The 16153-nt window shown below is 41.9% G+C and overlaps 1 protein-coding gene across 1 annotated transcript; it reads left to right on the forward strand.

The window, feature by feature from the left end:
* The first annotated feature begins 15048 nt into the window (after positions 1-15048).
* LOC102129444 (nucleolar protein 56-like) lies at positions 15049-15887 on the forward strand. Its single transcript, XM_005572755.4, has one exon. It carries the CDS (start codon positions 15330-15332, stop codon positions 15870-15872), a length of 543 nt encoding a protein of 180 aa, XP_005572812.3. The 5' UTR covers positions 15049-15329; the 3' UTR covers positions 15873-15887.
* Positions 15888-16153: the final 266 nt, after the last annotated feature.

Genomic DNA, 16153 nt, shown 5'->3' on the forward strand with positions numbered 1-16153 from the left:
AGCACTTTGGGAGGCTGAGGCGGGCGGATCATGAGGTCAGGAGATCGAGACCATCCTAGCAAACATGGTGAAACCCCGTCTCTACTAAAAATACAAAAAAATTAGCCGGGCATGGTGGTGGGCGCCTGTAGTCCCAGCTACTTGGGAGGCTGAGGCAGGAGAATGGCGTGAACCCAGGAGGTGGCAGAGCTTGCAGTGAGTAGAGATCGCGCCACTGCACTCCAGCCTGGGCAACAGAGCAAGACTCCATCTCAAAAAAAAAAAAAATAGTTTGCATATTACTACATCAAATGAATATATTAATTAACACTTCCTTTTCATTACAAACAGTGCTGCAATAAACATACTTGGTGAACTGTTATAAATATGCCCGATATATTTAAACTGAATGCCAACTATTATGTCATTGTTCTTTAATTTAAATTTTTTGCTTAGATTACAGCAAAGACCTAGTTCAAAGATATCAATCAGAAAAGGCAACCAAGAAAACTGTGAGCCAGTTAATGCTTGCCATGCACACATTTATTCGCATTCAACAAGTTAATAAAAATCAGTGTATTGCTCAATTAGCTAGCGATGAGAACTAACAAAATATAGTTTTTGCACTAAAGCCCCGTGCTACTTTAGTGCCAGGATTTGGTCAGCTTTTCTTGGCTGTTTTCATCAAAGTATTCTTTTGGTCGTGGATTTCGTTTACCCTAACCAGCACAAGGGAGTCATAAAGACCTCACAGCTATTCCAGAGAGATGCGGGGAGAGTAGTGTTCTTGTCCACCAGTGTTTGGTGGCAGGCTGGGATTTTTATGCTAGCTTGGGCTTTGGGTGTTTTAGATATGCCTTACATTCTATTGGTTCAATATTATATGATACTTCTGTGAAAGGAAAATAAATCTTGGGGCCCTCCAGATCACTAAGTTAAAGGACAAAGTTAAGCTGGGAACTGCATAGGGCAAACCTGCCTCCCATTCTATTCAAAGTCACCCCTCTGCTCACTGAGATAAATGCATTATCTGATTGCATCCTTTTGAGAGGCTGATCGGAAATTCAAAAGAATGCAACCATTTCCCTCTTATCTACCTATGACCTGGAAGCTCCCTCCCCACTTCGAGTTGTCCAGCCTTTCCAGACTGAACTAATGTTCATCTTACACATGTTGATTGATGTCTCGTGTCTCCCTAAAATGTATAAAACCAAACTGCTCTGACCAACCTGGGGACATGTCATCAGGACTTCCTGAGGCTGTGCCACAGGCACGTGTCCTCAACCTTGGCAAAATAAACTTTCAAAATTAACTGAGACCTGTCTCAGATTTTCGGGGTTCACATTTTGGTAACCACAGGGCAATTCTGATTGTGGATGCCCCTGACCTTTGATAAATCTCCTATCAGTGCTTGAGACCAGCATCAGCTAACTTCATGGCTCAAACCAATAGGACAATTTGCTGAGGCCTGAGAGCACCCCCTCCAGAAAATCTCTGATCTCCTCAAATTTGGTTGAAATCTAAAGTTTATTTTGCTCTGCAACTCCTCTTATTTTTTGGAGTTTTACTGCTTCCAACAAGGAAGGCAAGATTTCCTGTTTCCATGACGATGGAAGGCAGGTAACTCCTTTACAGAGTTTCAGCTCGCTTCCAACAGGGAAGGTGAGTTTTTTTCCTGCTTCTAAAATGGTAGAGAGCGGTCTACAGCCTGAGACCCATCCCTAGGTCAGTAACTGAATTGGGGATTGTCGTGGCTAAAGTTAAAATTAACAACCAGCTGGTCTTAATTTCTCCTTACCATTAGAGTACTAAGTGATCAAATAAGTTTACATCTTTTTTGTTGGTGGTGTTGTTTGTTTGTTTCTGTTTTTGTTGTTGTTTCGGTCTTTTTTCCATTGGGTTTGGTCAGCTCTATCCGACTTGATCAAATACAAAGGAAGTTCCAAATGATGGGGAACAAGTCCTCTGAAATGTCTAAATTCCCTCACACACAAAAAAGGTGGTGTGGTGGGGGAGAAAAATGGCCAGCAAAAGAAAAAAAAAGGAGGGAAGATTTTTTATTCTGACTACTAAAGGGGCTTTATTTACATAACAAGGCCGCCTTTTGCTAGCCAGGCCAAACTGAAAGTAATGGCTGTTGCCCCACGCTGCGGTTCAATAGCTAAGGTTCTGCTTTCTTTTTTCCACCATGACAGCCTGGGGTTTTGTTTCTAAATCAAGCCCTTTCTGGTTTGATACTTGGTACTTCTGAAACAGCAGCAATTTGTCCTAGCTGAAACATGGTAATGACACAGGAGGTAGAAAGAAATTATTTAGGCAGATAGTGAGGACAAAAGAGTCCTCGGCAGAGCTTCCCCTCTAACAATAAGCAGTCCCTCAAAATCTTTTTTTTTTTTTTTTCCTAAAATAGAGAAGCCTGAAAAATCGAGCTGCAAACATAGATAAACAAGCTGGAAGCTTGCACAGAGGAATGCTGGCAGCTGTGTCAATAGAAAAGGGCTCTCTGGGGACCAAGCATGTCTAACATGGAGGCTCCATCTTCCCTTTTTTGTTAGCATGTGTACAGTAAGAAAGAAATGGGTAACATGGCACAGCTCGGGCATAATATTTTATCATGCAGAACCCATCTGCATGATAAAATATTAGGAGGCTGGGCATGGTGGCTCACACCTGTAATCCCAGCACTTTGGGAGGCTGAAGTAGGAGGATCACTTGAGTACAGGAGTTTGAGACCAGCCTGGGCAACACGGCAAAACTTATCTCCACTAAATATGCAAAAAATTAGCCAGGCATGATGGTGCATGCCTGTAGTCCCAGCTACTCGACAGGCTGAGAAGGAAGGATCACCTGGAGCCCAGGAAGTTGAGGATGCAGTGAGCCAAGATTGCACCTGGTTTGCCACAATGAGACCCAGTCTAAAATAAAATAAAAAGTAAAATAAAATAAAATAAAATAAAATAAAATAAAATAAAATATTAGGATGGAGGCTACCAGAGATTGGTGCCCTACGCAAATGGCACACCTGGTTGTAACCAGTTTTTTGCACCCTATGTAAATTAGACACTGCCTCCCCACCAACTCATCTATAAAACTCCCTGCATTTCACTGTGGATCCAGCAATCCACTTTTCCAGGACCCCTCTCTGTAGCAGAGAGCTATTCACTTTCTTTTGCCAATTAAACTTCCAATCTTTTTTTTTTTTTTTTGAGACGGAGTCCCCCTCTGTCGCCCAGGCTGGAGTGCAGTGGTGCGATCTTGGCTCACTGCAACCTCTGCCTCCTGGGTTCAAGTGATTCTCCTGCCTCAGCCTCCCAAGTAGCTGGGATTACAGGGGCCTGCCACTATGGCTGGCTAATTTTTGTATTTTTAGTAGAGATGGGGTTTCACCATGTTGACCAGGCTGTTCTCGAACTCTTGATCTCAGGTGATCTACCTGCCTCAGCCTCCCAGAGTGCTGGGATCACAGGTGTGAGCCGCCACGCCTGGCTTTTTTTTTTTTTTTGAGACAGAGTTTAGTTCTTGTAGCCCAGGCTGGAGTGCAATGGTGCGATCTTGGCTCACTGGAACTTCCGCCTCCTGGGTTCAAGCGATTCTCCTGCCTCAGCCTCCCAAGTAGCTGGGATTATAGGCGTCTGCCACCACGGCCAGCTAATTTTTGTATTTTTAGAGGAGGCAGGGTTTCCTCTAAACCCTGGTTGGCCAGGCTGGTCTCAAACTCCTGACCTCAGGTGATCCACCCACCTTGGCCTCCCAAAGTGCTGGAATTACAGGCATGAGCCACCATGCTCGGCCCTAACCTTCCACTGTTAACCTCACTCTTGTGTGTTTGTGTCCTTGATCTTTGTGGCTGTGAGACAATGAACCTTGTGTATCACCCCAGACAATGAGGTTGCTTCAGTAATGAGATTTAAATTTTTTTTTTTTTTTTTTTGAGACGGAGTCTCGCTCTGTTGCCCAGGCTGGAGTGCAGTGGCCGGATCTCAGCTCACTGCAAGCTCCGCCTCCCGGGTTCACGCCATTCTCCTGCCTCAGCCTCCCGAGTAGCTGGGACTACAGGCGTCCGCCACATCGCCCGGCTAGTTTTTTGTATTTTTTTAGTAGAGACGGGGTTTCACCGTGTTAGGCAGGATGGTCTCGATCTCCTGACCTCGTGATCCACCCGTCTCGGCCTCCCAAAGTGCTGGGATTACAGGCTTGAGCCACCGTGCCCGGCCTTTTTTTTTTTTTTTTTTTGAGATGGAGTCTCGCTCTGTTGCCCAGGCTGGAGCTCAGTGGTGTAATCTCGGCTCACTGCAACCTCCACCTCCTGAGTTCAAACGATTCTCTTGCCTCAGCCTCCCAAGTAGCTGAGACTACAGGTGTGTGCCGCCACGTCTGGCTACTTTTTTGTATTTTTAGTAGAGATGGGGTTTTACCACATTAGCCAGGATGGTCTTGATCTCCTGACCTCGTAATCTGCCAGCCTCAGGCTCCCAAAGTGCTGGGAATACAGGTGTGAGCCACCGTGCCTGGCCTAAAAAAAAAAAAAAAAAAAAAAAATTAAAGCAGCTTAATGGTTAAAGTTGGCTTAATTAAAAGCTAACATCCAAGATGTATGTGTATATGAGAGCAGGTGTGTGTTTGTATTTAAAAGGCCTTCATGTTTGTTTGTTTGTCTGTTTGTTTTTTTGAGACAGAGTTTTGCTCTGTTGCCCAGGTTGGAGTGCAGTGGCACAATCTTGGCTCACTGCAAGCTCCACCTCCCAGGTTCACGCCATTCTCCTGCCTCAGCCTCCCGAGTAGCTGGGACTACATGAGCCTGCCACTATGCCCGGCTAATTTTTTGTATTTTTAGTAGAGACAGGGTTTCACCATGTTAGCCAGCATGGTCTCGATCTCCTGACCTCATGATCCACCCACCTCGGCCTCCCAAAGTGCTGGAATTACAGGCATGAATCACTGCGCCTAATTGGTGGTTTTTGTTTTTGTTTTTTTTTTTGAGACAGAGTTTTGCTCTTGCCACCCAGGTTGCAGTGCAATGGCATGATCTTGGCTTGCTGCAACCTCTGCCTCCTGGTCTCAAGTGATTCTCCTGCCTCAGCCTCCCAAGTAACTGGGATTACAGGTGCCCACCACCATGCCTGGCTAATTTTTTTTATATATATATATTTTTTTGAGACGGAGTCTCGCTGTGTCTCCCAGGCTGGAGTGCAGTGGCGTGATCTCAGCTCACTGCAAGCTCCGCCTCCCGGGTTCACGCCATTCTCCCGCCTCAGCCTCCCAAGTAGCTGGGACTACAGGCACCCGCTACCACGCCTGGCTAGTTGTTTGTATTTTTAGTAGAGACGGGGTTTCACCATGTTAGCCAGGATAGAATTTTTTATATTTTTAGTAGAGATGGAGTTTCACCACGTTGGTCAGGCTGGTCTTGAACTCCTGACCTCAGGTGATCCACCTGCCTCAGCCTCCCAAAGTGCTGGGATTACAGGCATGAGCCACCTTGCCCGGCTCTCTCTGTATCTTATGATGTAAATTTTGCTATTTAATTTTCACCTGGGTTATTTCCTTTAATGTGCAAATTTAAGTCTGTTTTGCTTACCAACTGCCTAGGGTTGTGAAGCAGGCTATCAAGAATCTGAAAGTCTAAGATAGGGGGAAAAAAAGGGTTTTTTGAATCTATTAGATGTACCTTGATAGGCATGCCTAATATGTCTATGTATTTATGTGTTGTGTATCTAATGTTTCACTACTGAAAATATATAAAAGAGCTCTAATTAATTGACTTAAAGAAGAGTAAAAGCGCTTGAATTACATGCTTTATCAAGAAAAAAGAAAAGACTAGTCAAATGCTTTTTCAAGTTTACAGAACTTAAGTAAAATCTTTAATAAATAAACTAGCTTTAAGATTATTGGTAAAATAATATTAGAAATGTCTTAAGAATTGCCAGCATACATTTTTGTTTGCATTTCTTAATCAAGCAATTTCATACTTATCCCTGCCAAATACTATAAGTTGTCAAAATTTGTCATAGGGCTTACAAAATTATAAACCCAGCCCAAGACAGAATAAAACTTTGCTTTTATAGTCTTTAATAAATAAGGCATTGATATTGGTTTAATGAAAATAGCTACATCTTGAATTATTTAATAAAGTTACCATAACTTCTAATCTTGTGGCTTTAGGCCGTCTAGTCCACAGCTAGTAATGAGGTTTGTTTTGGCAAAGAACTGCTATTTTCTTTGTTTCAAAGCTAAACTATAAGCTAAGTTCCTCCCAAAGTCCAGGAATGAACAGGGACAGTTTGGAGGTTAGAAGCAAGATGGAGTCAGTTAGGTCGAATCTTTTCACTGTCTCAGTTATAATTTTGCAGTGGTGGTTCCATAACTTTAAACAATGACTATTGAAGTTTTCATGAACAATATAGGTAAACAATTAGGCTGGGCATGGTGTCTCATACCTGTAATCCCAGCACCCTGGGAGGCCAAGACAGGTGAATCACTTGAGGTCAGGAATTTGAGATCACACTAGCCAACATGGCAAAACTCCACCTCTACTAAAAATACAAAAAAAATTAACCGGGTGTGGTGGCAAATGCCTGTAATCCCAGCTACTTAGGAGGCTGATGCAGAAGAATTGCTTGAACTCAGGAGGTGGAGGTTGCAGTGAGCCAATATCATGTGACTACACTCCAGTGTGGGTGACAAAGCGAGACTCTGTCTCAAAAACAAACAAACAAACAGAAAACAATTAAAATAAAATAATTTGGTAATTGTAATGGGATACATACTTGTGGACAAACATCATAATTTAGAAGCTAAATTATATTAAATTACATAATAGATATGTCATTATTTGGGTATTTTCCAATAAAAATATATATGTAAGGAGATATTCTTTTTAAAAAAGGGTGTCCTTTTAAAAAATGTGAACAATTTTCATCTAATTCAAGGCTTATTTAAAGGTCATGTGTAAAACAAGGGAAAAGGAACCCAGAAATAAGAGAAATGTAAAATAAATGATAAAAATGAAGTGTTTTTTATTGGTAAGAAAGCTGAAAAAGAAATACTTTCATATGAGAAAGAATCTTGTATGGTAAATTTGGTCCTAGAGTAAAATAACTGGTTGTTTAAGAAAGAAGGACGTGGCCGGGTGCGGTGGCTCAAGCCTGTAATCCCAGCACTTTGGGAGGCCAAGACGGGCGGATCACGAGGTCAGGAGATCGAGACCATCCTGGCTGACATGGTGAAACCCTGTCTCTACTAAAAATACAAAAAACTAGCCGGGCGAGGTGGTGGGCGCCTGTAGTCCCAGCTACTCCGGAGGCTGAGGCAGGAGAATGGCGTAAACCCGGGAGGCGGAGCTTGCAGTGAGCTGAGATCCGGCCACTGTACTCCAGCCTGGGCGGCAGAGTGAGACTCTGTCTCAAAAAAAAAAAAAAGAAAGAAAGAAAGAAAGAAGGATGTTCAGGCCAAACCAGAAAGTCCAAGCATGTCGTGAATGGTCCAAGTCACAATGAGAGGATTTATGTTTAAAATCTTTTTTTTTTTTTTTGAGATGGAGTTTTGTTCTTATTGACTAGGCAGGAGCGCAATGGCACAATCTTGGCTCACCACAACCTTTGCCTCCTGGGTTCAAGCGATTCTCCTGCCTCAGCTTCCCGAGTAGCTAGGATTACAGACATGTGCCACCATGTCCAGCTAATGTATTTTTAGTAGAGACGGGGTTCCTCCATACTGGTCAGGCTGATCTAGAACTTCTGACCTCAGGTGATCTGCCTGCCTTGGCCTCCCAAAGTGTTGTGATTACAGGTGTGAGCCACCGCACCTGACCTAAAAAAACTTTTATATGATCAAGTTATCATATTATTGTTAAGTTTTAGTTTGCTTAAGAAAAAAACAGATAAGATTTTTTTTTAAAAATTAAGGTTATTACATCTGTGTGTCTCTCTGTTTCTTCTTTTAAAGTACTGGTGACACTGTGTTACAGGGCTTTGACTCCTAGGTCTAAAAAGGATGCCAAGTCCTGCTGAATTTTAAACACTGACAGCAATTAAAACCCCATCTTCAGTCCCAGTTGAAGATGCCAATCAAAATAAACTGCATTTCTGAGACACAGGGCCAGAAATTAAAGTTATTCAACTCCTCAAGGCCTAGGGACTATTGTGGAAGAGGTAGACATGTGAGATTGTAAAGGCCAATTTTAAGAGATAAAATGAGTTCAGTTTCTCTATAAATTAATCATCAATGTCAAAGGCACACTAATGCAAGACCAGCATATAGGCCCCTGTGTCAGATTAACAAGATTTTCTTGAGGTGTTAACCAGCTCCTGAATAAAGATTATAAAAGGCTTATGGAAGTTATATTTTATGGTAAAGATTAAAATTTTATAGATTGTTCATAAAATTTTGAAAAACAAATTTAATTGGCTTCATGCTGTTTTTATTAGGGCTTATTGTTTGGAAAATTAAGTCTCCTCTCTCAAAGAATGAAGGTTTTACCTTTTTTTTTTTTTTTAATCCTTGAGATATTACTTTGGTTAAATGAAATTACTTATTTTACAGTGATCTGTAATGGTACTTTGTGATATCAGGTGTTTTAAACTTTTGATATTGAACAAACTTTCCAAATCAAATTATAAATTATGGCCAGGCATGGTGGCTCACGTCTGTAATCCCAGCACTTTGGGAGGCCAAGGTGGGTGGATCACCTGAGGTCAGGAGTTCAAGACTAGACTGGCCAACATGGCGAAACCTGGTCTCTACTAAAAAAATACAAAAATTAGCTGGGTGTGGTGGCGCATGCCTGTAGTCACAGCTACTCTGGAAGCTGCGGCAAGATAATTGCTTGAACCTGCTAGGTGGAGGTTGCAGTGAGCCAAGATCATGCCACTGCACTCCAGCCTGGGCAACAGGGCAAGACTCCTTATCACAAAAAAAGTAATTATAAATTATATATTTTCTCACCTAATTAATCCTTTAAGATATTAGGTTCCCTAAAGTCCAAAACTGACATATTTTGCTTATTTGGTGTAAAATTGTACAGGAAATATTGTCAGATATAAAATATTGTTTGGTTTTCCTTAGGCTGTATTTGTATAAATATGTTATTAGCATGTGTCCCTAAATTATGGGAAACTCCTATAATTCTGATAGCTTAATGTACATTATCAGCAATAATTATAATGGTTATGTTAAATTATTGTGTGCCACAGAGGTAACAAATTTCCTTGTCTTTGGCTATGATTGCCCTAAAACTTTTTGTCATCTATGAACAATTGTCTTTAGAAGGTGGTTTTATAATCAACTATAAATCTCTAACAGGTGCTTTTGAATGCAGGTTTCTGATAACTTTGATGATTGTGACATCAGAATAGAGGAATAACTTTCAGGACTCATGGAGAGCTGAAATATTTATGAATATCAAGCAGAAGAGAAATTAACTACATGGACTAAAATAATAGAAGTCTGAAGTGATCTTTGAAACTTTTTGCTAAAACATTGCTGATCTTTTGTTTCATTTTTCAGAGTCAAGAAAACTTTTAAGCTATTTACAGCTTTTAATGGTTGAGTAAAATACACTCCTGTGAACACAATTTGGAGCATATTCATTTCTTTCTACCTGATTTCTACAGAATTTAGAAACTATTTGTGAGTATTCTTAACTTATGACAATACAGTTATTTGCATAAGTGCAATAAGAATCTGTTTTCATTTGTAACACGTCACAGTTAAAGAAACTGGTTATTTTACCAAGGCTTTGACTGGAATTGTGTGCTTTCCTTTAAGGAATCAAACTTGATTTATGGAGCCAATAAAAGTCCCTTGGAAATACAGGCCTCACACCTTTGTCAACACAGTCCCTGTACAGGGTTCCCGACCTGTGGTAAGTAAAGAATGCCACTTTCTGACAGGCTCAGGAGCCCTAAGTTTGTCTTAAAACCTCAAGAGGAGAGGAATTCACCTAACTCATAGGTATTTGATGCTACAAATCTATGGCTGGGCTTGGCTTTAAAAACGTCTTATCTGAAATTCCTTCTATGGAACAAAGTTCCATCAAAGCCAATTTAAAAGGCTATGTAAAAAAATAATTGACTGCATTGTATACAAATAATCAGGCCAAGTATAATAAAGCAAACCAGTCCTGCCATGATTTGTCTTTAGTAAAAATGGGAAACCAGAGAGAGAAAAAAATATGTTTCAAAAACTACAGTAATCTGTTGTTAGATTCTAGTCTTACCTAATGTTTTTCAATTTTTATTATTTCCTACAATTTGGACAAATTTTTCTTGGCTATAAGCCTGCAAAATAATGTTTTCAATTTTTTTCCTTCTTTTTTTCCCAATTTTTTATAATTTGGAGTCACCAAAAACTAAGCTGCATTTTCATAAAACCCTGTAAACTGAAGCTAGACAACTTAAACTTCAGAAGAAAATAATAGTAACTTATTTACATACATAAGGCACTTTCATATCTGCCTACTGATGTATGGACTTCAGAGTAATGTGGCCTATATTGATTTTCCAGGATTGTTTCTTTGTTTGTTGTTGTTTTCTTCCTTCCTCCCGCTATTTTCTCTTTATAGGACATGAGACTTCACACCCTGCTAAAAATGAACTTTCCTAATAGCTCAGGACCTACCTGTCTAGGAATAAACCATCCTAGCCATGAGAGATCAAACAAAACCTCAAACCAGAGATTCATTTTCTTTTAAAATGCTTTCTAGAAAAGATTTTTAAAAAGAAAAGGGGGGAAATGTAAAAGGAAAATAAATCTCAGGGGCCCCCAAAATCACTAAGCTAAAGGGAAAAGTCAACCTGGGAACTGCTTAGGGCTGTTAAAGCAAACTAAATATGACCTGAGAAGGTCTCCATACTTCTATATTGGAGTCCGTCTGCTTGAACTGTAACTTAGCTTAATAATCAGACAAAATTGAAAACCTTACTTAATAGTATGCACCTGTAACAATAGCTGAGTGTTGGCCAATCTCAGTGGCCATACTTCAACCACTCATAGACTGCTCAGTGTTCAAACTGTGTTGAATAAGGCAAATGCAGAGCTGTAACCAGTCTCACTGTTTCTGTAACTCCCTTCCAATTCCTGTACGTCACTTTAACTTTTTGTCTATAAATTTGTTCTGACCATGAGGCACCCCTGGAGTCTCTGTGAATCTGCTGTGATACTGGGGGCTGCCTGATTTGTGAATCCTTCATTGCTCAATTAAACTCCTTTAAATTTAATTTGACTGAAGTTTTTCTTTTATCAGATGGTGTCAGAAGCAGGATCTGAAGTGGAGCTTCTAGTGATCCCAAGGAGCACCAAGTGAACACGCAAGGTGACTGCAGGACCCACTTGTGTCCATTGATCTCTCAGAGTGGCTGGGGATCATGAATAAGCTTCCTCTTGGATTTCAGAGTTCCACAGATTTGTGTTTTGAGCTCTCCAAGTTTCTTCGAGCAAATATCTGATTCAAACTGGGTTTGGAGTCGCAACAGAAACTGGACTGGGTCCGGGAATGGATTTGATCCAGTAATGAACTGGCTTGGATCCAGTTAGAGGTGTCTTACATCTGAATGGGTCAGAAAGGAACTGGTAGTAAGCAGTAACATTTCAGGGATTATAAAATTTGGCTTTGGAAACTTCACAGGGATTTTTGTGTTCTACCCTTTTGTTTCATTTCTCTTGCATGCTTAGGTAGGAAAAATTATTGGCTAAGTTGATCAAGAGAACTTGAGAGTAAAGCCAATATTTTTGATAAAAATGTGATCCTTAATTTGTGGAAAACTGAGTTCCTTCTAGCTTATACTTTAGGCCTGGGAGGCAGCGAAGTCTTACAGAAACAGCAAAATCTTGCTAAAGATAACTTACAGTGGAACGTTCTGAATGAACAGCAATGCATTTTAAAATGAAGGCTCTTGGTCAGGAGTGGTGGCTCACGTCTGTATTCTCAGCACTTTAGGAGGCTGAGGTGGGCAGATCACCAGGTTAGGAGATCCAGACCATCCTGGCCAACATGGTGAAACCCTGTCTCTACTAAAAATACAAAAATTAGCTGGGCGTGGTGGCATGTGCCTATAATTCCAGCTACTTAGGAGCCTGAGGCAGCAGGATTGCTTGAACCAGGGAGTCGGAGGTTGCGGTGAGCCGAGATCGCAGCCAAGATCACGCCACTGCACTCCAGCTTGGCAACAGAGTGAGATTGTATTTAAAAAAAAAAAAAAAAAAGGCTCTCAATAAAGTCCCTTTTGGTTGAGAACAAATTTGGCACCACAGGATGTCAACTGCTATTCCCTTTGGAATAATCTGCCTTGCACTCTTTGCTGACAACTGTGAGTGACAGGATTAGGCATATAGAGGATCTGGGACATGGGGAGCTTTTTTCTTCCCCAAAAGGGGAAAGTTGAGAGCTGACGGGACTGCTGGAAAAAAAATAAATCCCTTCATGACAGCAGCTGCAGCCACCTGAGCTTTTCAGTGTGGGTCTTTCTCTGGGCTCCCTGAGTATTTCGCCTTCCCCACCCTGCCACAGACAATGCTTTTCTCTCTCTCTCTCTCTCTCTCTCTCTCTCTCTCTCTCAATCTCTCTCTCTTTCTCTCTCCTTTCCCTTTTTTATCTTTTCTGTTACTCAGGACAAACATTTTGCCCAGAGAACACGTGTTGAAACTCATAGTCGGAGGTTGGATTAGAGATGAAGGGGCCCATGTGAGCAAATTTAAGCCTTGCCCGTTTGATATTGGGTGCTAAGCAGAGTGGCCAATGTCTGTGTTTTATTACATGTATTTTACTCTGGTCAGAACCAAAAAAGATAATTTTCCTTTATGATGAAGCTTGGCCCCCAGTGTGATGATGCGCAAGCTGGGTCACTGGGGCAAAGGAAAGGGAACCCAGAAGCCTGGCATGCTGGTAAAAGGCTAAGAATTTCTTTTTTCTTTTTTCTTTTTTTTTGAGTTGAAGTCTTGCTTTGTCACGAGGGCAGTGGCACGATCTCGGCTCACTGCAACCTCTGCCTCCCAGGTTCAAGTGATTCTCCTGCCTCAGCCCCCTGAGTAGCTGGGAGTAGTACAGGCATGTGCCACCACACCCGGCTAATTTTTGTATTTGTGGTAGAGACGGGGTTTCACTATGTTGGCCAGGCTGGTCTTGAACTCCTGACCTCATGATCTGCCCACCTCAACCTCCCAAAGTGCTGAGATTACAGGCATGAGCCACTGTATCCGGCCAAGGGTAAGAATTTCTTACCAGTCAGATTTCTGGTTTCTCTCTGTGCAAACAGTTGAATGAATGGTAAAAGTCACTGTTTACTCTTCTGTAAAGTCGTGATTAATGCAAAAAAAAAAAAAAAAAAAAAAGTTCTGAGGCCAGTCTCAAACTGATGTATTCGTGCTATGAATTTGTTTTTCTGTGTCGAGGGGTACCTTAGGATAAAACATGGGCTTAGGAGGCTGGGCGCGGTGGCTCAAGCCTGTAATCCCAGCACTTTGGGAGGCCGAGATGGGCGGATCACGAGGTCAGGAAATCGAGACCATCCTGGCTAACACGGTGAAACCCCGTCTCTACTAAAAAAAAATACAAAAAACTAGCCGGGCGCGGTGGCGGGTGCCTGTAGTCCCAGCTACTCAGGAGGCTGAGGCAGGAGAAAGGCGTGAACCCGGAAGGCGGAGCTTGCAGTGAGCTGAGATCCGGCCACTGCACTCCAGCCTGGGCGGCAGAGCGAGACTCAGTCTCAAAAAAAACAAAAAAAACAAAAAAAAAAAAAACAAAAAAAAAAAGCATGGGCTTAGGACCCCATAAACTCGCTGCCCAAGATGACCCAGCAAACTGGTTAATAACAAACTTTCCTGCATGTCCCTGAAACAAACAAACAACTGAATGGGGTCTCCATCTTGTTTTATGTCCTTGGGTGCTTGACCTTGTAACCACATGGCAGTACTTCCTCTTGGTCTCTGTCTTCCAGGGAACAGGGATTTTAGGGTTTATGTCATAGGTTGCTCTAAAAATTATCTTGAGTAGTTAAAAGGTTCTGCAAGCTCAAAATTAACTACTCTAGACTTCTTCTGGGAAGGCTAACAGAGACTACCCTGTGCTGTAGGTCAGTAGCTAGTGTTTTTGGCATTTCACACTGGCAGTGCAGGTTTGATTCCCTGTTTAGGAAGTAAGTCCTTTCTGGTTTAATATCTGCATAACCTTGTCTAGTCTCTTCTCCTCCATGGACTATCTTAAATTGTCCTTTCTCTGGTCAAGTGCAGTGGCTCACGCCTGTAATCCCAGCACTTTGGTAGGCCGAGACGGGTGGATCACAAGGTCAGGAGATCGAGACCATCCTGGCTAACATGGTGAAACCCCGTCTCTACTAAAAATACAAAAAAAATTAGCCGGGCGTGGTAGCGGGCTCCTGTAGTCCCAGCTACTCAGGAGGCTGAGGCAGGAGAATGGCGTGAACCCAGGAGGCGGAGCTTGCAGTGAGCTGAGATCGCACCACTGCACTCCAGCCTGGGTGACAGAGTGAGACTCTGTCTCAAAAAAAAAAAAAAAAAAAAAAAAAAATACAAAAATTAGCTGGGCATGGTGGCACACACCAATAGTCCCAGCTACTCGGGAAGCTGAGGCAGGAGAATCGCTTGAACCCAGGAGGCAGAGGTTGCAGTGAGCCAAGAGCGTGCCACTGCACTGCAGCCAAGTGACAGAGTGAGACTCCGCCTCAAACAAATTTTCCTTTCTCTGAGCACTTGGGAGGTTACCTCTGGTAAATTTCAAAAGCCAGAAATATTGGCCATTTAGCCTGGCTAAAATTAGGTAATAGGAAATTTTAAATGGATTTCATTAAAAAGTGCTATGATTAAAAGTCATCTTAATTAAAAGTGGATATTCAACCTCTTTCCTGGCCCTGTTTTTCCAAGGGCTCCACCCTAAAGCCAATAACCAATTAAGAAACTTAAAAACTGGCAAATGAAAAATCTTACAACTACTGTAGTAATCTTCTGTCTGTCTGTCTTTCTGTGTAACTACATATGTGTTGTGTGCAATGTTTATATAAAAGAGCTCTAATTAGTTGGCTTAAACAAAAATAAACTCTTAAAAGCAAAATAGCTAGTCCTGGTGTCTGAGTGATTCCCAGGGCCCAGCAAAGGGACCAAGTCTCCAGAGCCCTGAAGACAAGGGGTAACACACCAAAATATGGACTCGTTTTCCATTCCACCTTCATTGGCCGAGCAGCTGCCAAGAACAAAGGCCACATCTCCCAATACCTGGCAAACAAATGCAGTATTGCCTCATGAATTGATTGCTTCTCTGAGGTGCCCATGAGTGTATTTGGGGAGAGGCTTTGAGAACAAGTTGAAGAGCGACTGTCCTTCTATGAGACTGGAGAGATACCATGAAAGAATCTGGATGTCATGAAGGAAGAAATCTTCAGGCAGAGGAAGCGGCTACTGAGATTACTAGAAAGCTGGAGAAACAGGAGAAGAAATGCTTAAAGAAGGAAAAGAAACAGCTGGTTGCACTTGCCCTCACATCTTCAGAAAACAGCAATAGTACTCCAGAGGAGTGTGAGGAGACGAGTGAAAAACCCAAAAAGAAGAAAAAGCAGAAGCCCCAGGAGGTTCCTCATGAGAATAGAATGGAAGACCCATCTATCTCTTTCTCCAAACCCAAGAAAAAGAAATCTTTTTCCAAGGAGGAGTTGATGAGTAGTGATCTTGAAGAGACCGCTGGCAGCACCAGTCTTCCCAAGAGGAAGAAGTCTTCACCCAAGGAGGAAACAGTTAATGACCCCGAAGAGGCAGGCCACAGAAGTGGCTCCAAGAAAAAGAGGAAATTCTCCAAAAAGGATCCAGTCAGCAGTGGGCCTGAAGAGGCAGCCGGTAAGAGAAGCTCCAAGAAGAAGAAAAAGTTCCATAAAGCATCCCAGGAAGATTAGAATGCAAACGGACATTCTCTGGGAGGTGGGGCATACGATAGCCCAAGGTGACATCTCCCAACCTGTGCCCTGTTCCCCAATAAAAACAAATTCACACACACACACACACACACACACACACACACAAAGCAAAATAAAAACGGTAATGCCTTCTAGTTCATGTAACTTCAGTAATCTTTGGCAAATAAAAATAGTTTTAAAGATTATTGATAAAAACATTTAGTCTAAATTATGCAGGTCAGATATTAGGTTTGCTAAAGGCTTTAAGGTCATAAACTGCT

Source organism: Macaca fascicularis, chromosome 11 (genome assembly GCF_037993035.2).
Source record: "Macaca fascicularis isolate 582-1 chromosome 11, T2T-MFA8v1.1".
Taxonomy (NCBI): domain Eukaryota; kingdom Metazoa; phylum Chordata; class Mammalia; order Primates; family Cercopithecidae; genus Macaca; species Macaca fascicularis.